Source organism: Mauremys mutica, unplaced genomic scaffold, assembly GCF_020497125.1.
Source record: "Mauremys mutica isolate MM-2020 ecotype Southern unplaced genomic scaffold, ASM2049712v1 000090F_np12_subseq_1:148583_obj, whole genome shotgun sequence".
NCBI classification, from domain to species: domain Eukaryota; kingdom Metazoa; phylum Chordata; order Testudines; family Geoemydidae; genus Mauremys; species Mauremys mutica.
Window position 1 is genome coordinate 104177 of NW_025422840.1, and position 22909 is coordinate 127085.

At 44.8% G+C, this 22909-nt stretch overlaps 2 protein-coding genes across 3 annotated transcripts in view; one reads left to right on the forward strand and one right to left on the reverse strand.

Moving 5' to 3' along the window:
• LOC123356959 (tetratricopeptide repeat protein 23-like) overlaps positions 1–1878 on the reverse strand; it is a 50623-nt gene extending 48745 nt beyond the window's left edge. Inside the window, exon 1 of the mRNA XM_045000214.1 lies at positions 1771–1878. Coding sequence (XP_044856149.1) covers positions 1771–1878 — 108 coding nt within the window. The remainder of the gene's footprint in view (positions 1–1770) is intronic.
• LOC123356958 (leucine-rich repeat-containing protein 28-like) lies at positions 1530–22632 on the forward strand. Of its 2 annotated transcripts, none has more exons than XM_045000212.1 (5): positions 1530–1661; positions 11461–11688; positions 17636–17676; positions 20520–20557; positions 21353–22629. In XM_045000212.1, exons 2-5 carry the CDS (start codon positions 11521–11523, stop codon positions 21688–21690), a joined length of 585 nt encoding a protein of 194 aa, XP_044856147.1. In that variant the 5' UTR covers positions 1530–1661; positions 11461–11520; the 3' UTR covers positions 21691–22629. The 2 variants fall into 2 exon arrangements, with proteins under 2 accessions (XP_044856147.1, XP_044856148.1); XM_045000213.1 differs by lacking the exon at positions 1530–1661 and adding an exon at positions 1688–1794 and having other exon boundaries at positions 21353–22632.
• The last annotated feature ends 277 nt before the right edge of the window (positions 22633–22909 follow it).

The window sequence follows — 22909 nt, forward strand, 5'->3', positions numbered from 1 at the left end:
TGGGTGAACAGCTCACATAATTCCATAGCGACCCTTGTGCTAATTAAGAGGCAGTATAGATGGTCTCTGAAGGGAGTCATATACATTCATCTTTTCCTTCAAACAGTGTAGAGACAATCCCAAATTTACTATAAGGCTCTATAGTCTGATGCTGTGTAATTACCTTGATCAGTTGGGAAAAGAGCGAATGTCTATTATACATTTTCCCTCCTGAGCATGAGGGAAAAGGAAGATAGGAAGAAGATGAAAGGGAGAATGAAAAATTGAGGGGATGCTCCCCAAAAATAACTTTACTGAGGATTCACAAAATTGTTCAACTGGCCCTTAAGAAAATATCTGTTTTGCTGTCCCTCCCAACTTCCCTGGTTAGTCATAAGCACAATCCATTTTCCTAAGGATGATTGAGATATTCCTTCAATTAATGTACTTAATTCATCATTACCCTTTTTAAATGTCACATTCATTAGGTAACTACTCTCCAGTAAAATGAATAAGAAAGCCAACAAACTTCCTAGAAGGAAAAATGAACTTGAGAGTGTAAATGAATTATCCACTTATTCTTTTTTGTTGTCTTAGTTTCTCACTTCTGTTCCATTCAAACACGTAATGCTGCTGTTGAGTTGCGCTTTTAACATCAGTGTAAATCTTTAGCTTTGTGTACATTTATTTATACAGTATGTTAATCACAAAGAAGTCAAAATTCATGGCACCAATAAAAATCTCTTTCATGCTTCTCTCAAAGTAGCCTGATATCCACAAAGCTCAGAATACAGTGAATGATGGATAAAAAGACCAACCAATTAGAAACAGAGACAATGCTCTAGGCTTGGCAGTCATGAGAGGATAACCAATCCATGGAAGTTTAAGGGAGTTTTGCTAAGGGTATGTCCCTTCCAAAGACTTCTCTTATAGAAACAGGGCAGCTTTTAGAAGGTTCTTAACCCAGCAATGTTAAATATTCTGAATATGAATGAAATGCTACTGTAAGAGTTCTGAGTACATCACATGTATCTACAAACGTATCAGAAAAAAACAAGGCCTTATCTAAACAAGGAGTTAAGGCTGGGATGTGTGTTAAGGCTTAACAGGGGCTAAGAAACACATTTTAAGTCTAATCTAGACAAGGCAAACTACCTTTAACACAGGCTAAAGTGGCTGAGTTAAAGCCTAGGGGTCCTTCCAGACTAACTCCACGAGTTTAACACGATTTAAAACACACTGGTCAACACATTTGCTAACATGTGGTAGCGCCAAACCAGACAAGGCTTCATATAGTCTCACACAGAGCCCAGTGATGGACATTTCCCTAAATGCCTTATCAGTGGGGGGGGGGGGGGGGATGTTGTTTTGACCCCTGGAAATCAAGGAGACAAGGTGTAACCAGGGAACGTGTTGAGGCACAGACGGTACGTAGGGCAGAACGTTGCACTGACAGGCTGATCCCCCGCACACGCCAGGATACGCGGGGAGCGTCAACCCCGCCCGCCCAGGCCCCCGAAGCCACGCCCCCCAGGGCTGGCATAGGAGGAGTCAGAGCTCGGAAGCGGCCAAGCTCTCGCGAGATCCGGCCGGAGGGAGCGCTCGCGGGGTTCCTGTCCCCTGGCGACGGCGCTGAGAGCCGAGGCCGCAGGCCCGCCCCGCCCCGCCCGTAGGGAGCGCAGGTAAGTGACCCCCCCTCCCCCCCGCGACACATCCAGCGCCTCGCCCGCTGCTGGCGGGGATCCTTCCCCTGCGGCTGCAGCAGCTCCCGGCACGGGCCCATCTGCTCACCGGCTCCCTCGCTACTGGACCGCGGTGATGGGCGCGGCGTAACGGACAACATCCCCCCCGCCATACAGCACCGCCCCCATAGACCCTGCTCCCCCACCCCCCCGCCATACAGCACCGCCCCCTATAGACCCTGCCCCCCCCGGCCATACAGCACCGCCCCCATAGACCCGGCTCCCCCACCCCCCCGCCTTACTGCACCGCCCCGTATTGACCCTGGACCCCCCGGCCATACAGGAGCGCCCCCCTTGTGACTGCTCCACCACCCCCCCGCCATACAGCACCGCCCCCATAGACCCTGTTCTCCCCCCCGCCATACAGCACCGCCCCCATAGACCCTGTTCGCCCCCCCGCCATACAGCACCGCCCCCATAGACCCTGTTCCCCCCCCCCCCGCCATACAGCACCGCCCCCATAGACCCTGTTCTCCCCCCCGCCATACAGCACCGCCCCCATAGACCCTGTTTACCCCCCCGGCCATACAGCACCGCCCCCTATAGACCCTGCCCCCCACCCCCCGCCATACAGCACCGCCCCCATAGATCCTGTTTACCCCCCCGGCCATACAGCACTTCCCCCCATAGACCCGCCCCCCCCCACCCCCGGCCATACAGCACCTCCCCCTATAGACCCTATTCCCACCCCCTGCAGCCACACAGCATCTCCCCCCATAGACCGTTCCCCGTTGCCATACAGCACCTCCCCCCATAGACCCTGTTCATTTCCCCCCCCCCCCCCAGCCATACAGCACCTCCCCCATATAGCCTGTTTCCCCCACCCCCCCCGGCCATACAGCACTTCCCAACCCCCTTATACAGCCGTTCATTTCCTACCCAGTCATACAGCATGTCCCATCTCCTCACCCATCACCTCCTCATGCACCCATTCATCTCTCCACACAGGCACCTCCCAACCCCCCCTATGCACCCATTCATCCCCTCACCCAGCTATACTCACCTCCCAGACCCCCATCATACACTCCTTCATCTTCCCCAGACGGCATTTCTCAATCCCCCATCACACACCGATTCATCCCCCTACCCAGCCATATAGCACGTCCCATTCCCCCACCCAGCCATTCAACATTTCTCCTTCCCTCCACCATAGATCTATTCATCCCTCCACCCAGTAGTACACCTCCCAATCCCCCCACTCCATCTATTCATCTTCCTAACCTCCTAATGATACAGCCTTTTCCTGGTTGGTTCCTCTCATAGTACGTCCATGCACCAGTCCCCCCACCCTATGAAACAGCAGCCCCCAGTTCCCCATTATCCCATTCATTCTCCCCTTTCTCCAGTGATGTAGAAGCAACTGGTTTTCCAGAACTCCACTCGTAACCTCCATGTAGGACTGGAACAGCCACCCCTTTCTCTGTGGCCTATGCTCTCATGCCATCAGTTACTGAACTCAGTCTCAGTGCTTTGAAAGGGGGGTATTTAGTGATGAACCGTCTGGCTGTTGGGTGTGGGAAAGTGTATGTAGTTGACCTTGGAAGTGGGAACCCAAACACAGTGGGTCAAACTCGTCTCTGGCATAAGTACACAAAACTCCCATTGAACTCACCAGTCATTGTGCCTGCTTATGCCAGGGTTACATTTGGTCCACTGGGGATGTTGAGTCTGAGTTGTGTAGTTTTTCCATAATTTCAGCTTTCAGTAAAGAACATCTGGATGGCATGTTGCAAAAGATTTTAGACTGTTTTTGGATGCTTTCGTGTCTTTGGTGCTTGTAAGAAATCCACATTACAAGCCAATTCATGCTTTCAGAAATGTACATAATACAGTAGAAAAGTGGAATCTACAGTCTGAGATATTTAAGACGTGCATTAACCTTTTTGTTCTGCATCAGTCATGGCTACTTTTGATAGTGAGCATTCTATGGTCATGTCTTGTAACAGGGAACATGATATAATAATACTCATAAATATTCTCTCAGTACATCACGTGAGTGTTTTTTATGCTCTTTTTTTTTAAGAGAAAAAAATGTATGTTGATGTGACATGCTTGGTTTAGAATCCTGGAGAATGAAGCCATCTGTCCACTGAACTGGGAAAGCCTGGGCACTAGAAATGTGAGCTTCCCTTATATGTTGCCTTACTGACTCTCTCTAGAGGTGAGGGCAATTGTCTCTGTTTTCATTTGTCTAAGGCCCTGTCTACCCTGGCAAGTTTCTGCACAGTAAAGCAGCTTTCTGCACTATAACTCCGAGGTGTACACACTGCCAAACCACCTAGTGCACAGAAACTGCGCAGTTGCAGCGCTTTAAAAAAAACACCCCAACGAGAGGCGTACAGCTTTCTGCACCGAGGCTGCGGTGCCAGTGTAGACACTGGTCGATTACAAGCGCTGCAGTTGGCCTCCAGGAGGTGTCCCACAATGACTGTTCTTGCCTCTGGTCATCGGTTTGAACTCTACTGCCCTGCCCTCAGGTGACCAACCATCATCCCCACTCCATAAATTCCTTTGGAATTTTGAAAGTCCCCTTCCTGTTTGCTCGGTGATGTGTGTAGTGGTCTCAGCACATCTTTCCAGGTGGCCATGCCTGCTCCATGTAACAGCCTGATCCCCTGCTTGGAGCAATGCCGAGCTGCTGGACCTCATCAGCATTTGGGAAAAGGAGGTTGTCTAGTCCCAGCTGCGCTCCAGCTGTAGGAATTATGATACCTACAGACAGATTTCACGATGTATGACAGAAAGGGGCCATGACCGGGACACAGTGCAGTTCAGGATCAAAGAGAAGGACCTGCAGAATGCACACAAGGTATAGGATGCAAACCACTGCTCCGGTGCTGCGCCGGTTCTGCAAAGAGCTGGACGCAATACTCAGCAGCAACTCCACCTCCACTGTGAAGACTACTGTGGATACTTCAGTGGCTCGCATGCCAGTCGAAAGTGAACGGAGCCAAGAGGAGGAAATCTTGGATGAGGAGGGGGACCCAGAGGTAGAGGATGACTCTGAGGTCAGAGATGCATGCGGCCAGGACTTCTTTTCTACCCCAGAGGAGGCTAGCCAGTCTCAGCTATCTGATGTTGGTGAAGTGCAAGCAGGAGAGGAGGCCCCTGGTAAGTGGATTTGATTTTGGGAATCGCTGAAGCGAGTTGTTGGGGGCAGGAGGGTTGTAGAATGCAGGCTTGTCTCCCACCGCATGCCTAATATCAGCAGCAAAATAGGCTGTTGATTGACTCCCTCACTTCATGGGAATCTCCTTCTGAGATCTCCAGGAACTCAGGTGGAGATACTGGGCAATCCGCTGCCGCGGGTTCTTTGACAGAGCTGCTTTTTTTCTTGCCCCATTAATGGTAACTTTCCTGCACTACTGTGCCGTCCTGGGATTGGGGTGGGGATGGGGATGGACCATTGCTGCACACAGATGAGCTGCATAGGGGCCAAGGAGGAAGCCGCAGTCTTGGAGAAGACCCTCCCTTGATTCCCTGCTCACCCTCAGCAGCGAGATATCTTCCATAATGATCACATTCTGTGGAAAATGTGGGGACAGGAATGATTATCAGGCTCCCCCATACTGCTGGCTCTCCCCAAGAGCCACGCGCCCAGTGTATAGCAGGGTCCGGGAAGAGTGATTTACCCTGCCCCTGCGGCTGCTCACCATTTTGGGGATCTTGTGGCTCATGTGTGCTTTCCTGGGGTCAGCCAGTTAGTGGCAGGTGTGTGAGTACTGGCTGTGTCTTAAATCACTGAATCGGTGTTCTTTGTGTTGCAAACAATAGTGCTTCTGTAAAATGTTGCGTTTAAACTTCACAGAGATGACCTTGGGAGCCCAGCCTCCCTCTTTGTTATTGGCAGCTGAATGGCTGTGCAGAATTAGAAGGCGGCCGAGAAGAGCTAAGGAGGACTTTCTGCCTGATGTTATGATGCACTCCGTCACTGAGAAACAGGAATTGAAGGAGTGGCAGGACAGCGAGAAGAGGGACCGAAAGGAGAACACGGCACGCCAGAATGAAGCCACGGAGCGGCTCTTAAAGGTTATGGAGCACCAAGCAGACACACTCCAGGCGATACTAGCTCTGCAAACCAAGCAGCTTCGCACCCGCCCTCCCCCACAGCCGCTGTCGCAAAACTCTTTCCCATGCTCCCCCCAGACACTGCCAACACACTCTTATCAACCTCCTGGCTCCAGTCTATACCCGCGGCATTCTACTCGTCCCCCATCGCAATCCAGCACTGCAAACTCCCACTACCCACTGCACTCGCACCCATCCCTCTGCAATTTGGCCCTGCTGAAGTACAGTACCCACTGCACTGTACTCCAAAGGAGGTTGGATATGATCCCTGGACATACACAAATCTTTAGCCATCCCGGGACCCCGCCTCCTCCTGGGACCTTCCCTTCCTCCATTCCCCTCACGGCTGATGGCTTTTTTTGGTTTGACACTCTCCTCCAGTTGTTGTTTTTAAATAAAAGAATTGTGTTGGTTTGTAAGCCATCTTTATTCTATTAATTGAAAGCACAAAGAGCCCTGCAAAGCAACATACAACTATGTTAAACCCCCATATTGCATTGTCTGCACCAATCACCTCCTAGCAATACAAGCACTGCACTCCTAAGCATAGCAACAAATATTAGTGGCTTTCAGCTTAAAATTGCTGCCTCACGGCATTGCTGATGCTTATAGCCCCATGCTGTGCCTTTCTAATAGCCCTGGTCTCTGGCTGTTCAAATTCAGCCTCCAGGTGCTGAGTCCAGCCCTGAGTGAAATTTTCACCCTTCCCTTCACAAATATGGAGCATACAGCCCATGACTATAAGCATAGGAATATTGTCATCGGCCAGGTTCAGCTTCGCATAGTGGCAGTGCTAGCGGGCTTTTAAATGACCAAAAGCACACTCAACAGACATTCGGCATTTGCTCAGCCTGTTACTGATCTGCTCCTTGCTGCTGTCAAGTTGCCCTGTGTATGGCTTCATAAGCCACGGCATTAAGGGGTAGGCAGGGTCTCCCAGCATCACAATGGGCATTTCGACTTCCCCTACGGTGATCTTCTGGTCCAGTAAGAAAGTCCCTGCTTTCAGCTTCCTGAACAAGCCAGCATTCTGAGAGGTGCATGTGTCATGCACCTTTCCAGACCAGCATGCGTTAATGTCTGTGAAATGCTCACGGTGATCCACAAGCACCTGGTGAACCGTTGAGAAGTACCCCTTGCGATTAATGTACTGAGTGGCTAGGTGGTCTGGTGCCAGAATTGGAATATGCATGCCATCTATTGCCCCTCCGCAGTTAGGGAAGCCCATTTGTGCAAAGCCATCTACAATGTTATGCACTGTGCTCAGCACCCCCATGAATACCACAAGCAATCTCGTGTCATAGCTACTACGTGTGGTGAGATCAAAATCGCACTCCTCTTGCCTTTGTAGTTTAAGGAATAACTTCACTGCCACTCATGATGTGTTGGTCAGAGTGAGCAACATACTGGTCAACAGTTCGGGATCCATTCTTGCAGCCCAAAGAGGCAGGGTGCATAATACACAAACCATTGAAAGTTGGCACCAAATTTGGACGGAAGCACAGGGATTGTTGGCATGCAAAGCAGTGCATCACAGGGCTTTGGGACAAGACCCAGGATGCCCCGTGACTCCCTCCGCCTTCCCACAACTCTTAGTAGCAGAGGGATAGCTGGCCAGAGTGCACTGCTCCGAATACTGCTGCAAGTGCCGCAAGTGTGAGCACACTATTGCGCAGGCACTTGACAGTGTGAACGCACAACAGTGGTTTCCCCTCAATGCTCTGAGTGGTGCTGTAACTCCCGGGGCTGTAACTCTGCCAGTGTAAACATGCCCTAAGACTGTCCACAAAGAACTGTCAATCATAGTAAGGCTGTTTCTGATGTGGATGCTGGCTCACTTGGAATTGTACTGATGCTGTCTTACTTACAGGTAACTGAACAGCCATAAAATAGTTATGACCAATGTTCCCTCTAAATTTTTCCATCCATGTGCAGAATAAATTGTATGTGCACCGAGGTATGTGCACCACCAGTAGAAACAAAAAACTTAACTTTTGTAAAAATATTTATTATAATCTACCATAGGGATAATTACTCCAGCCAGGACAGGTTAGGCATTTTAGAATTCACTACTCAAAGAATTAAATGTAAGTGTATGAGAAATAAAAATTATGAAATGCATAGACCAGTCAAAACACTAAAATAACACACTTTGAAAGGATAAAATTACAGAGAATATATGTGCATTGCAGGAAATACCAAGAAGAAACACCACCAACAATAATAATAATACAAGTATATGTTGGGAGGTGAATGTGAAAGACACTGTGTGTTAGCGAGATACATAGACTGTGTGGGTGTGAGTGAGAGAGACAGAGACTGTGAGCTGGCTGTTGGGGAAACCTCAGAAACAGTGCACTGTCTCTTTAAGAAAGGCACTCAGTTACACTGCTGCAGCTCCAGTCCTGAGTCAGCCTGTGTCCCTGATCTCCTGCTCTGGGGCGGGGAAAGGGGGACATCCTGACCTCAGTGCCCCCCACCCCTCCACCAGGGCCGGCTCCAGACCCCAGCGCGCCAAGTGCACTCTGGCGGTCGCCGGTCCCGCGGCTCCGGGGGACCTCCCGCTGGCATGACTGCGGAGGGTCCGCTGGTCCCGTGGCTCCGGTGGAGCATCCGCAGGCATTCCTGTGGGAGGTCCACCAGAGCCATGGGACCAGCGGACCCTCCGCAGGCACGTCTGCAAGAGGTCCCCCGGAGCCGCGGGACCGGCGACCGCCAGAGTGCGCCCCGCGGCGCGCCGCTCTGCTTGGGGCGGTGGAATTCCTAGAGCCGCCCCTGCCTCCACACACTGCCAGCAAGAGGGTCCCAGGAGCAGCTACATGACGGAGCAACATGGTGGGTGGGGCACCTGAACTCATGCTGCTGGCTGTGCATGATCTGCTTATCAGCTGGGTGGCATTTGAATGTTTCCTGGTCAGCCCCACAAGCAAGCAACTTACAGGGAACACAGGTTATGACTCTTTCAGAACTGACCTGAGGGTAACTCAGTCTGCTGAGTTAGAGGTGAAGGGCACTGAAGTGTATGAGGGATGTTATGTCTGAGCTGTGGTTAGCATTTCTGAATGGCCTATAAAGAAGATAGTTATGTAACTCTACAGAAGAATATGGACTGTTTGTGAAGGCTTGTTCTGGAGCTCAAGAGCATTACTCAAACTGATAAGGTAGTTTGATCTATACAAGGAGTCTTAGTCTTATCTGAGAGACAAGGTTGTATTTACAACAATTACTGTTCAATAGATAAAGTTCACATTGATTTCTGGGTAGCTGGTCATCTTCCAGGACTACTTGTGGTTAAAAATGCCTTCATCAAGAAAAAGTTAAGAGAGCAAACAGAAAATATTGTTGGTAGATAGGAGCTGTTAGCTCCCTGGTCTGTTCTTTCATTATGAATGTAAACTTGTCTGCCTAAGTCCCTGGCACATTGGCAGAATAGACCATTGAATAGACTTCCTGTGCTAGGCTCCTAATCAATACTCTTGATACCTGTTTTTTTTTTTTGTTAAATTCTTATTTATAGCAGTGCTAGTCAAGATAGTATCCCACTGTAGGCGGAAGCATAAAGAGAATTATGTTAGTTAACACTATACAGCAGAAGTAAAATGAAGTCTGTGGGAGTTCAGGCTTAGATTGATTTTTAGTTTTGTTACCTTAGCACGTTTCATTTTCTATTTTTTTTTTCTTTTTCAAATCTGAAGTGTATTTTTTTTTTTAACCTTTCCTCATAGGTCAAGTTTTTTATACCTTTTATCATTTTTGTTGCTGTCTTCTGGACTCTCCGATTTCTTTACATCTTTCCTAAAATGTGGCACCCAGAATTGGACACAGCACTCCAGCTGAGACCTCACCAGTGCTGAGTAGAGAGGGACAGTTCTCTCCTGTGCCTTATGTACAACACTCCTAAAACATGTCAGAATGTTAGCCTTTTTTGCAAGTGCATCATGTTGTTGACTCGTATTCAATTTGTGTCTACTATAACCTTCAGACCCTTTTCAGCAGTACTAACACCTACCCAGTTACTTCCCATTTTGTAGTTGCATTTGATTTTCCCTTCCTAACTGAAGAACTTTGCTTTCCTACTCCCATACACCCATTCATCCCCCCCCACCCAGATGTGCAGCACCTCCCCCATAGACCCATTCATCTCCCTCCCCCCACCCCCCAGACATGCAGCACCTCCTGCCGCCCATAGACCCATTCATCCTCCCACCTGACCAAGCAGCACCTCCCCCGCCCCCCCGACCCATTCATCCCCTCCCGGCCATATAGCACCTCCCATCCCTCATACACCCCTTCATCCCCATCCGCAAATTTTGTAAGCATGCTCTCTACTCCAGTGCTTCTCAAACTAGGGCCTCCGCTTGTTTAGGGAAAGCCCCTGGTGGGCCAGGCTGGTTTGTTTACCTGCCACGTCCGCAGGTTCGGCCGATCACAGCTCCCAGTGGCCGTGATTTGCCACTCCAGGCCAATGGGAGCTGCGGGAAGCAGCACGGGCTGAGGGACGTACTGGCCGCCGCTTCCCGCAGCCCCCATTGGCCTGGAGCGGCGAACCGCGGCCAGTGGGAGCTGCGATCAGCCGAACCTGTGGACACAGCAGGTAAACAAACTGGCCTGGCCCACCAGGGGCTTTCCCTGAACAAGCGGCGGCCCTAGTTTGAGAACCACTGCTCTACTCCATTATCCCAAGTCATTAATGAAAATATTGACTAGTACCACATTCAAAACTGACCCTTGCGGAATCCCACTAGCTATGTCCTCCCAACTGGATAGAAACCATTGATAACTACTCTTTGAGTACAGTATTTAAATCAGTTTTTCATCTACTTCATAATTATTTCATCTAAACCACATTTCCTTATTTTGCTTATGAGAATGTCATGTGGGACTGTGGGTATGTCTACACAGCAAAGAAAATCCTGTGGCTAGCCCATGCCGGCCAACTCGGGCTCGTGGGGCCTGGGCTGCAGGGCTGTTTCATTTCAGTGTAGACTTGGGCTCGGGGTGGAGTCTGGACTCAGGGACCTTCCCACCCCATAGGCTCCTACAAAGCAATGAAACAGCCCCACAAGCCCCAGTCGGCTGGCACAGGCCAATGGCCGGTGTCTAGTTGCTGGGTAGACATACCCTGTGTCAAAAGTCTTACCAAAATGCAGTTTATATCACATCTACTTCTTCCCCACATTCACTAGGCATGAACCCTGTCAATGAAAATTCGGTTGGATTGACATGATTTGTTCTTGAGAAATCCATGCTGGCTATTCCCTTTAACTCTGTTATCCCCTCGGTACTTTCAAATTGATTGTTTAATAATTTGTTCCAATATCTTTCCAGGTCTCAAAGTTAGGCTTACAGGTCTATAATTCCCCAGGTGCTCTTTGTTCCCCTTTTTAAAATTAGGTACTATGTTTGTCCTTTTCCAGTCCTCTGGGACCTCACCCATCCTCCATGAGTTCTTGACAGTAAGTGCTAATGATTCTAAGATTGCTTCAGGTAGTTCCTTAAGAATTATAGGAAGAATTTCATCTTGCCAACTTGAATATATCTAACTTATCTAAATAGTCTTCAGCCTGTTCTTTCCCTATTTTGGCTTGTGTTCCTTACTCCATGTTGTTAACGTTAGTTGTATTGAGTATCTCATTGCTACAATGTTTTCCTTTTCTTGCTTTCTCTTTAGAAATGGATGTGCATTCAGAAGATGTAGAGCTCTAATGTGAAGCCTGCGACAAAGTCAACAATGGCATCAGAACTTTGTAAAACGATCTCTGAGGCAAAGCTGGAAAGGCACAAGAACTTGTTCTTAAATTACCGAAATCTGCATAATTTTCCTTTGGAATTATTGAAAGATGAGGGTCTGCAGTACCTGGAGAGACTCTATATGAAAAGAAACTCCTTGACCACCCTGGTATGATAAATTGTTATACTTCTTATTGTCTGTATGTTTATAGTAGTTTGATAAATTCTGATTTGAAAAGAGTGATGAAGTGCATTTTTGTAGCCTGCTGCTGGTCTTTCAGAAAAGCTGATCCTGAATGGTGCTAAACACCACTCAGGACCTGGCTCCATTGAGAAGATTTAAACACCACATTCTGTTATATATGTTGGAAATTCAGATATCCAATAGGTAAGATTTTTGGTGGGCTTCAGGTCTCTCAGCATATGCACAGTGTGCCCAGCCATTTGATAGCGTTTGATAGGTGTTTATCTAACCTGCTCTTAAAAATCTCCAGTGATGGAGATTCCACAACCTGCCTACGTAATTTATGACAATGTTTAACCACCTTGACGGGCAGTTTTTCCTAATGTCCATCCTAAGCCTCTCTTGCTGCAATTTAAGCCCATTGCTGCTTGTCCTATCCTCAGAAGTTAAGAAGAAGAATTTTCTCTCTTTTCCTTGTTAACCTTTTATGTACTTGAAAACTGTTACTAAAGCCCTGCAAAAACCCATGGATATCTGCTATATATCTGTGGATATCTGCATCTGCGGATGTGAATATCTTTGTGGATCGCGGCTTGGATGCGGATACAAATTTTATATCTGTGCAGGGCTCTAGTTATCATGTCCCCTCTCAGTCTTCTGTTCTCCAGACTAAATAAACCCTATTTTTTCAATCTTCCCTCCTAGGTAATGTTTTCTAGACCTTTAATAATTTTTGTTGCTCTTCTCTGGACTTTCTCCAATTTGTCCACATCATTCCTAAAATTTGGCATCCAGAAGTGGACACAATACTCCAGTTGAGGCCTAATCAGCGTGGAGTACTCGATCATAAGCCGGTTCGTTTATAAGCCGACCCCCACAAGATGGATAAGTAAAAATGGAAAATGTTTATAATCCATTCATAAGACGACCCTATAATTCAGGGGTCAGCAGACTTTGGCTCCCAGGCCATCAGGATAAGCCACTGGGGGCTGAGACAGTTTGTTTACCTCGAGCATCCACAGGCACGGAGGTAAACCTAAATAAACAAAGTGTCCTGGCGTGCCAGCTGCTTACCCTGACAGGACAGCAACTGGTGGGGAAATTTTTGGGGAGGGGGAGAGAAGAGAAGCTGGGAGTCAGGGGAGTAACCCCTGTGACCACCTCCACATGACCCCACCCCTAGCCTGGGACCCCCACACTCTCCCCATCCCCATCCCTTCCCACCTTATCTGGAGAGGGCAAGGGGAGGATGTCTCTGACATTGGCCGTGATTCCCCGTTCCCGGCCAATGGGAGCTGCGGGGGGTGGTGCCAGGAGGCAAGGGCAACACACGGAGACCTCTGCCCGCCCCCACCCGGGGGCCTGCAGGGAAGTGGTGACAGCCGCTTCTGAGAATGGCACGGGGCCTGCGGCGCCACAGGGGGCAATCCCGCGGGCCGGATCCAAAGCCCTGAGGGGCCAGATCTGGCCTGTGGGCTGTAGTTTGCCCACCCCGATCTCATAGACTCATAAACTTTAAAGTCAGAAGGGACCATTATGATCATCTAGTCTGACCTCCTGCACAATGCAGGCCATAGAATCTCACCCACCCACTCCTGTAACAAACCCCTAACCTATGTCTGAGTTATTGAAGTCCTCAGATTGTGGTTTGAAGACCTCAAGCTGCAGAGAATCCTCCAGCAAGTGACCCGTGCCCCATGCTGCAGAGGAAGGCGAAAAACCTCCAGGGCCTCTGCCAATCTGCCCTGGAGGAAAATTCCTTCCCGACCCCAAATATGGTGATCAGTTAAACCCTGAGCATGTGGGCAAGTCTCACCAGCCAGCACTCAGGAAAGAATTCTCTCTAGTAACTCAGATCCCACCCCATCTAACATCCCATCACAGACCACTGGGCATACTTACCTGCTGATAATCAAAGATCAATTGCCAAATTAATTGCCAAAATTAGGCTATCCCATCATACCATCCCCTCCATAAACTTATCAAGCTTAGTCTTGAAGCCAGATATGTCTTTTGCCCCCACTAGTCCCCTTGGAAGGCTGTTCCAGAACATCACTCCTCTAATGGTTAGAAACCTTCGTCTAATTTCACGTTTAAACTTCCTGATAGCCAGTTTATATCCATTTGTTCTTGTGTCCACATTGGTACTGAGCTTAAATAATTCCTCTCCCTCCCTGGTATTTATTCCTCTGATATATTTATAGAGAGCAATCATATCTCCTCTCAGCCTTCTTTTGGTTAGGCTAAACAAGCCAAGCTCTTTGAGTCTCCTTTCATATGACAGGTTTTCCAGTTCTCAGATCATCCTAGTAGCCCTTCTCTGTTCCAGTTTGAATTCATCCTTCTTAAACATGGGAGACCAGAACTGCACACAGTATTCCAAATGAGGTCTCATCAGTGCCTTGTATAACGGTACTAACACCTCCTTATCTCTACTGGAAATACCTCCCCTGATGCATCCTAAATCTGCATTAGCTTTTTTAACGGCCACATCACATTGGCGGCTCATAGTCATCCTGTGATCAACCAATACTCCGAGGTCCTTCTCCTCCTCTGTTACTTCCAACTGATGTGTCCCCAATTTATAACTAAAATTCTTGTTATTAATCCCTAAATGCATGACCTTGCACTTTTCACTATTAAATTTCATCCTATTACTATTACTCCAGTTTACAAGATCATGCAGATCTTCCTGTATGGTATCCCGGTCCTTCTCTGTGTTAGCAATACCTCCCAGCTTTGTGTCATCCGCAAACTTTATTAGCACATTCCCACTTTTTGTGCCAAGGTCAGTAATAAAAAAATTAAATAAGATTGGTCCCAAAACCGATCCCTGAGGAACTCCACTAGTAACCTCCTTCCAGCCTGACAGTTCACCTTTCAGTACGACCCATTGTAGTCTCCTCTTTAACCAGTTCCTTATCCACCTTTCAATTTTCATATTGATCCCCATCTTTTCGATCTAAATCATCAATGAAGATATTGAACAGAACAGGATCCAGAACTGATCCCTGTGGGACCCACTCGATATGCCCTTCGAGCTTGACTGTGAATCACTGATAACTACTAAGTAGGCACTCATCAAGGATATCCAACACAGTCTGAAGTTGACTGCATCTACATCGCACGTCATTTAGAGAATGACCCATTTGAAGAGATTGACCGTACAATTGCCCTGTCCTGTTCAAAACCAGTTCAGGGATGACCACAGGTGCTTTGCAGGTCATACCTTCTGGGATGATGGTTTTTAACTCGTGGCTTGCACTTGCATTGTGCAGAGGAAATATGCTAGAAACTGTCTTGGAAAAGCTCGGCTGCAGGCATCATCGACTACGGTAGTCTGCCATGAGCTTCATATCATTCAGGATGTTGTCAATTTCTGAGACGATCTGAGCTTGATAACTGCAGCAGATATCGTTGGCAAAGATAAACTTGCGTGAGAGTGTTGCTGGCAAGTCATTGATGTACACGTTAAATAGTATTGGTGAAGAAACTGAACCTTGAGGAAGACCATTAATCTGACACTTCCAGGAACTGCAATGGTTGTCTACGTGTATTCTGAACTACCTGTTTTGGAGGAAGAGATGTACTACTTCGATCACCCAATGCAGGGCAACTCATGAGAGTTTACACAGAATGCCTCTGTGCCAAACCATGTCATAAGCGGCAGTCAATTCCAGGAAGACTGCTCCTATCTTTAGATTTTGTTAAAAATGATTTTAGAGAAAGATGGTCAAGGCCAAGACTTGATCACAGGTGTTATGTCCCTTCCCGAACCCTGCCTGTTTAACCTCCAAGACATCATCCAGTTCTAGAGCAATTCATTTGAGGATCAAACACTCAAAACCCTTGAAATCTGTTTCACTTTGCAAGGGAAAGCCAACAAGTAAATTTTTTGGGAGGGCGGGGGAGAGGTGAGTGGGGTTTGAAGAGAAAATACTACATTAAAATAGACACACCAGAAGTATCTGTTAGATTAATAAATAGTTTAGGGCAAGAATTCATTAAGATTGATCTAGAGTTAGGTTAGATTGAAACTTTTTTCCTTTAGAACTTAAAGCAAAAAATGTTTGCTGGGTTTTTAAGGGTCAAGCTAGTTTCTGCATTTATTTGGTTAACACCGAGAAAAATATACAAGGAAAAGAACATTGTGCAAAAACCTTTCTATGCTATATTATGTTGAAAATGAATGTATTGTAATACAAACTTTCCAGCAGGTGGCAACCACTGCTTAGGTATCTCCTCATTTCTTCTGTGGCTTGAGTGACACTTTCATATAGAAAATTGATTCATTTGTGGAGTTGCTGGTTGCTGCTTCATGGTTAAGGCTGAGTTGAGGTTTGCACTTTAATCAGTGATGTTCAACATCATTGTTATGTATGAGAAATATGCATATCTTGCCTATGTTATACAAATTTCAAATTATGGCAAAATATGTTAACTAAAAAGTGTGTTTTAAGAAGGAATATTGTTTAAATTTAGATGAAGAATGAATAGGAAAACTGCCAAACTCTGTAAGTGATTGTGCTGTGATACTGTGTGCTGTTAAATGTTCTTCATTAAAACTTATTTCCAGTTCTGCATGTCTAAACTCTGCATTCCATATAATTAAAACCAGAATTTTAAAATCAAAATGCAGTCACTGCATTTAAAGTAGATTTCCTAAGCAATAAAATCTTCTTAACCTTGAATATGGGTTTTCAATATGGCTTCCAGCATAACATATTCCATCCTCTCCTAAAATTCCTACTAGTTGCCGTTTCCAAGAAAACCTAGGGACCTGTCTTGATTGACACAAAGGGTGTGTTTTTCAACCATGTTAGCTCAGTTGAGTTAGCTAAACATGACTGAAAAACCCTACTATGCTTCAGGCTAACATGTTTCCCTACTAGGCTAAAATACACCCAATTAGCACAGCTTCAAACCCAATTCTGATGTCTGACTCGGCTCATTTGCACAACTCAGGCAATTCAGAACAGCCAATTTCTGGCCACGCTGGCCAGCTGACATTTTCCCTGTTATGAGAAGCTTTCAGATGGCATAAAACCATCGGTTAGCTCCCACACCAATTTCCCTTCCCTCTGGGGTATAGAGAATGTATCAGGGGAGGAAAAGGGACCACATGCAACCCAAGGGGAATAAACCACAGGTACGAGTTCGAGCAACTTCTAGTCTGACTAGCTCAGAATCAGAGAGTTGTTGCCATATCCCTCGTTATTTTTGCTCTCTTGCACTGAATGGAGCTCAGATGCAGGAGAAAATCTAACCTGCTGTGTCTTAAAATTATTAAAATAGCCGTATTGATCCCAGTGTGTTGACTGCCATAATTTTTGTTTACACTTAAAAAGACTATCCAGAAACAGGCATGCGCACCCAGGAGTGAGTTAGAATACAGGAAAGGACGTGCATCTTGACATGCATAAAGAAATCTGTGGGTTTGATATTTCTGGTACAGAGGTGTTGAATAAACTGTAGAGGATGCAGGTCTTGTCCTGCTGCTCTGCAGTATTACAAAGAAAATATATGTTGTTTAGGAGGTGGTCTTGCATGCTTCCTGCTTTTTACTACTGCTGTAAATCAGTGAACATTTTCTTTCCAGCAGCTGCTTAGGAAACCCCTCTATCTCATCTCCAACTCCTTAGCTTTAATTCCTTTTCAAAAGCTAAGTATTGATAATCCATTCTTCAAACCTTGGAGGGCTGGATGCAATTTGCTCTAGATCCCATCAATGTCACTTCTAGACTATGAAAGAATGGCACCAGGTGCTCCATTTTCTCATCCTTCCATCCCCATGGCTGAGTGTTGCTGATTTTGTTCTACTGTACACAGTTCTACTGAAACACACTTGTGATATCTCTTGTTGGCATGGTTATTAAAATGAGTAGGACTCATGTTAGTTTTTAAAATAATAAATCTCTTTTCTCTTTTTCAGCCAGAAAACCTTGCACAGAAGCTTCCAAACCTCGTGGAATTGTGAGTGTTGGAGTTTTGACCAACTTTATTATGCTAATCAGTGTCAAATTATTTAAAAAAAAAAAGAATGCTTTGTTTGTATACATTTTTCCTTTTCAGTATAATGTGGTTTTTCCTCCTTGGTAATAAAATGCGGTACTTTGGCTACTAGCTACATTCAGTCCCATGCTGAAATTTCTTTCCGTGTCATAATTTCTTGTTCAGATTGTGTTGTGAGGGAATGTTGATTTCCTCCACCCCATCCGGTAAGAAAGTGGTGTGTACTGGTCTTCATACCAGGGCTGTGCACCTTGATCCAGCTGCGGGAGGCAACACATCTGTTGTATTGTCCTTTTCAATTAAGTATAGCCCATTTGGGTAGTAGATGCATAATACATTTTTTGAGCCCTACATTTGATGTAGTTCCCCAAACAACCATCATGCAATAGAACTGAACTTTAAATATGCTCTCCCTACCTCCCATACTGCTTTATGACAGCTATGACCTGATCTTAATGGATGGTTTGGTAGTGCAGTGTGTTTTTGAAGTACATACTGTAAATTCAAACTTAAAGGAAGCATGGGGTGTTTGAACAGTATAAGTTATCTGTCTGAGCTTGTCTTCTCAATTTGGCTGTTGAAACTGCACCTTTCTAGGACTAATGTCCACAACATAGTTTAACTGTTTTGTAGGTCATTGCAGTCTCCAGCTTGCTGAAGAGACAATCTTGCCTCATCTTGCCCTATATTTTGGGTTCGCATACACTGGAACAGTGGAACAACTTTCTTGTATTTGATATATTTAAGAGTGTTTGACATTTTGCCACCAGGCATCAAGAACTTTTAGTATTATCTGATGATGCCTTTAGAAGAGCAAGCCTAAAATTGCTTGGAGGAGGTTAATTTAAGAAGCAGCAAATAAGCAAAAGAAGTCTATTAACTAAATCAAGTAAATATATATTATCTCATGACCACCAAGCTTTGTTGTGCTACCATTATCCCATGTATTTGGTATGTAGGTGATTGCAATTGTTCTGCAGCTTCTGTAGGTCAAGTAACACAATTTAAATTGTTAGCTGAGATAATAATTGGTTTGGGGCTAGAGCAGAAAATGAAGTAAAAAGAATAATTTGCCAATAGGTTCATATTTAAAATGCTGATTTGTTACTGTATATATACCTCCTTTACTTTAGAGCAGTGTTTCCTATACTCTTGAAAGCTGAGCTCCCCTTCAGGAAAATAAAATTGAATATATCCCCCTTGCAATACCACCATGTGTTTTCAAAGATCTACTCATCTTAGTGTAATTACTTTCCATGCTTCCCACCAGGGGTGCACCCCTCACACAGAAACTTTTTTGGTGTAGAGCAGTGTTTCTCAAACTGGGGCCATCGCTTGTGTAAGGAAAGCCCCTGGCAGGCCGGGCCAGTTTGTTTACCTGCCCCGTTTGCTGGTCCAGCCGATCGTGTCTCCCCCTGGCCGCAGTTCGCTGCTCCAGGCCAATGGGAGCTGCTGGAAGTGGCGGCCAGTATGTCCCTCAGCCTGCGCCACTTCCAGCAGCTCCCATTGGCCTGTAGCGGTGAACCACGGCCGGACCTGCGGATGTGGCAGGTAAATAAACTGGCCCGGCCCGCCAGGGGCTTTCCCTACACAAGCGGAGGCCCCAGTTTGAGAAACACTGGTGTAGAGCTTTGTAATGATACTTCTGCTTTCTTATGTCCTTTGAGCAGTGAAATACTTTGTGTCAACATTAATGATCATACTTACCATCCACTGAAATGAGTGGGAGAGTTCACACTTTGGAGATATTGTTTCAGGCTGTCTTCAAACACAGGCAGACATTGCTACATAAGTTACACATGGTTTCCATTGTGAAAGTATTCTACACAACCACAAACACGAAGGACATACTTTTAAAAAACAGAAAACTGAGACTCTGCAGAACAATGGAAAAGTCTATATCCTCACTTCACCAGTTAGATCTTCCCATCTTCCCAGAGGGACACGACCCTGCTTTTGGGAAACATTGTTTCACAGTGCAATAGAAAAACTGCTTGTTCAAATCTTTTACACGCATGCTTAAATCATGAGAGTACTCATTATCTTTTGAGAATAGACATTGTAACTCTATTTTCAGGTATTGATTGCTTGCCTACAAACTTCATATAGTCTTTCTGTTTTCAAGCAGATCTTTACAGTTTAAAAGATATGGATTAAGCTCTTCTCAAATTGTAGTAATTACGGGTGTTCACCACCAGGGAGCCCTAAATGCACTTTATCAACCTTAAAATAGCCACCGAAACTTGTCTGGACTTGTCACTGTATTTACTGGTTGAAAATTGTTTTTGTAAAATTTAATTTAGTACTTTACATTTAAAAAAAAATCACATTATCGTGACAAGTAGATTCTGCATGCTTGTGTAAGTGTACATAGTTGATTTATTTGTTTGGTTTTTCCCTGTACACAGCAGGAGAGGACCTATGGCAGAATTTAGTGCAATCTGGTGACTCCTGATTTATTTTTCCTATCCTGGATATTTTGTTGTTATGAAGAAAAATTGCATTCAACAGCTTGAAATGAAACAGTTGCGAGTACAATGATCATGTGCATTACATTTGAATATTCTAATAATCATCAGCTAAGACATTCTTGATCTTAATTTCTGTTCATGATTTAAATAGATTATAAGTGAAACCTTAGAATATGTTAATTAGTGTTGTAAAATTTACTGTCATGCTCAGAAAGAGAAATGTCTGTGAAGGTTTTTTTCTCTTCCAATTTCAGATTGAACATTTTGCCAACTGATTATCTAACCAAAGTCCTTGAGGGTAACAGGTGGTGTTGTTTGTTCTTTTCCCCCCAGGTACCTTCATTCAAATAACATAGTTGTTGTACCTGAAGGTAAGTGCCCTACTAGCTTCAAAATAAGTGGCAGAAACTATCAAATATTTTATTCTATTCAGTAAAAGGCCTGTTTTCCTTATGTTCCCATGAAATTCTGAAGATATCCACAGAAATACACCACTGTAGTGCTTAGAATGTTGATATCCTTGTTTGTACTATGTTAAACTATTTTATTAAACTTTCAGATGCATCTACATGTTGTTCGCTCTAGTTCCAATTACAGGAAGTGAAAAGACTAAATGGCACTTATCAATAAAACAACGTTCCAGGATCATTCCTGCTCGCTAAGCCAATTATTACATACAATACTTTCATTTTGCTTGGTCATGATTGGTAGGTTTAAACCTAAAGCATCAATAATTGCATTGGCCTTTCTATTCCTTTCATTTTATTGTGGAGCAAACATGTCCTACCTTCAGAAAAGAAAACTTTAAATTCCCAGTCTGGGGTGAGTAAATCAGATAAAGATGATGGCAAAGTAAAGTAAAAAGTAATTTCATGGGAGAAGAATCATGGTTGGAATAATATCAAAATCTATGGTCTCTTATGTGTGATTTATTTTTTTTCATATTTCTATACCCCCAATACTGCTTGTTATCAATAGAAGCGCTTACAAATACTTAACTCCCATGACATTCAGTTATGAGACCAATGGTTTTAATACCTCACAGTCTGCTCAGATATAGGAATTAGATATTGAGGCCTTCTATCATCTCATAGTCCTATTAAGGTTTTAACATTACTCCTGGGTCACATTCATTTTTTTTTTTTTGGTCTCTATTCTCTCACTAGCTATTGGCTCCTTGGTTAAACTGCAGTTTCTGGACCTAAGTGACAACGCTCTTGAAATTGTGTGCCCTGAGATTGGCCGCCTGAGGTCTTTACGTCACCTTCGATTAGCCAACAACCAACTGAAATACTTACCTGCAGGTGAGGGGATCAGAGCAGTGACAAATGGATCTGGCCTAAAACTAAATTTGTACGTGTATTTACGTTGTACACTTCAATTCTGTGATTTGAAAAAAAGGCTGATGCAAGTAAATTTTAGAGCAGAATGGGCAGGGGGACTGTTATCCTCAGTTTTATATAGTGCCAAACATACTCTGTGTTTAACAAATAAAAAGTCGTAATTTTCCCAGTAGCATGCTATTTCTGATGGTGGACTTTGGATAGAAAAATGTCCGAAGGATTCTTTTTTCATATGGATCGTCTATGATATTCTTTGCTATTGTATCAATAATATTTCAAGCTTCTTGAAGGAGACATAAAACGCTAACAACAAACGTCGCATTGACAAAATGACCTTAATTCCTATTTTACAGAATTTAAAGGATTAAAGTCTTCTCTTACTCTTATGTCGCAACTGTCCCGTGTCTATGGTCCCTAAAGAGACACTACTCATGTAGCTTTGCCTGTAGTTTATTTACCTCACTGTGGCAATAGATGACAAATGTTGATCTAACCGCTTATTAAAAAAAGCAAGTACATCACTTCCTCAATATAACGCCACCCGATATAACACGAATTTGGATATAACGCGTTAGAGCAGTGCTCCAGGGAGGCGGGGCTGCACACTCGGGTGGATCAAAGCAAGTTCAATATAACACGGACTCACCTATAATGTGGTAAGATTTTTTGGCTCCCAAGGACAGCGTTATATCGAGGTAGAGGTGTATTGTCCAAAAGAAATCTGACACACCATTAGAAAAAGATTGACCCTTGGCATTTTTTCAACGGCTTTATTTTGTTTCTTGCTTATCAAAGCATTTAAAAGTAACTTTCCCCCAAATGAAGCTGTTTGCTTGTCAGGTTGTTTTTTAAAACCTTGGTTTGTTTTTTACTGTGTTTTGATCTGTGCAGAAGATAGCGTCTAAGGTCAGCATTTCAAAAAATGATTTACTTAATCTAACAGGATTAACTTTTGGCTGGAATTTTAACTAAATTTTGAACATGTCCTTCATGTGTTTGCAAAACACAAATTTTGCATTCTTTAGGAAGATGCTATAGCTGTTTCTTAAAGCTTTGAGCACAGAAATTGAGCTGTCCTTTGCCTCTGTTTTTTAAGCTGTAATAAGGTAAGCTTTACAGACTAATGCAAAAAGTGGTGGTGATTAGAAATTATAAATGTACACAACTCTGTATGTAATGAAATTACATAAACCTGTAAACATTATGACACAAAGCAAGTAAAATTTTCATCAGCTTTCAGATAGATGCTTCTTTCTTTTGAGTTTGCATGAGGATGCTTGTGTTCCTTATAGATAACTTACCTTGCGGTGTCATACCATGAAAGAAAGATTTGTTCAAAGAAAAACTGACACATTTCCTGCAAAACTTCACACACAAACT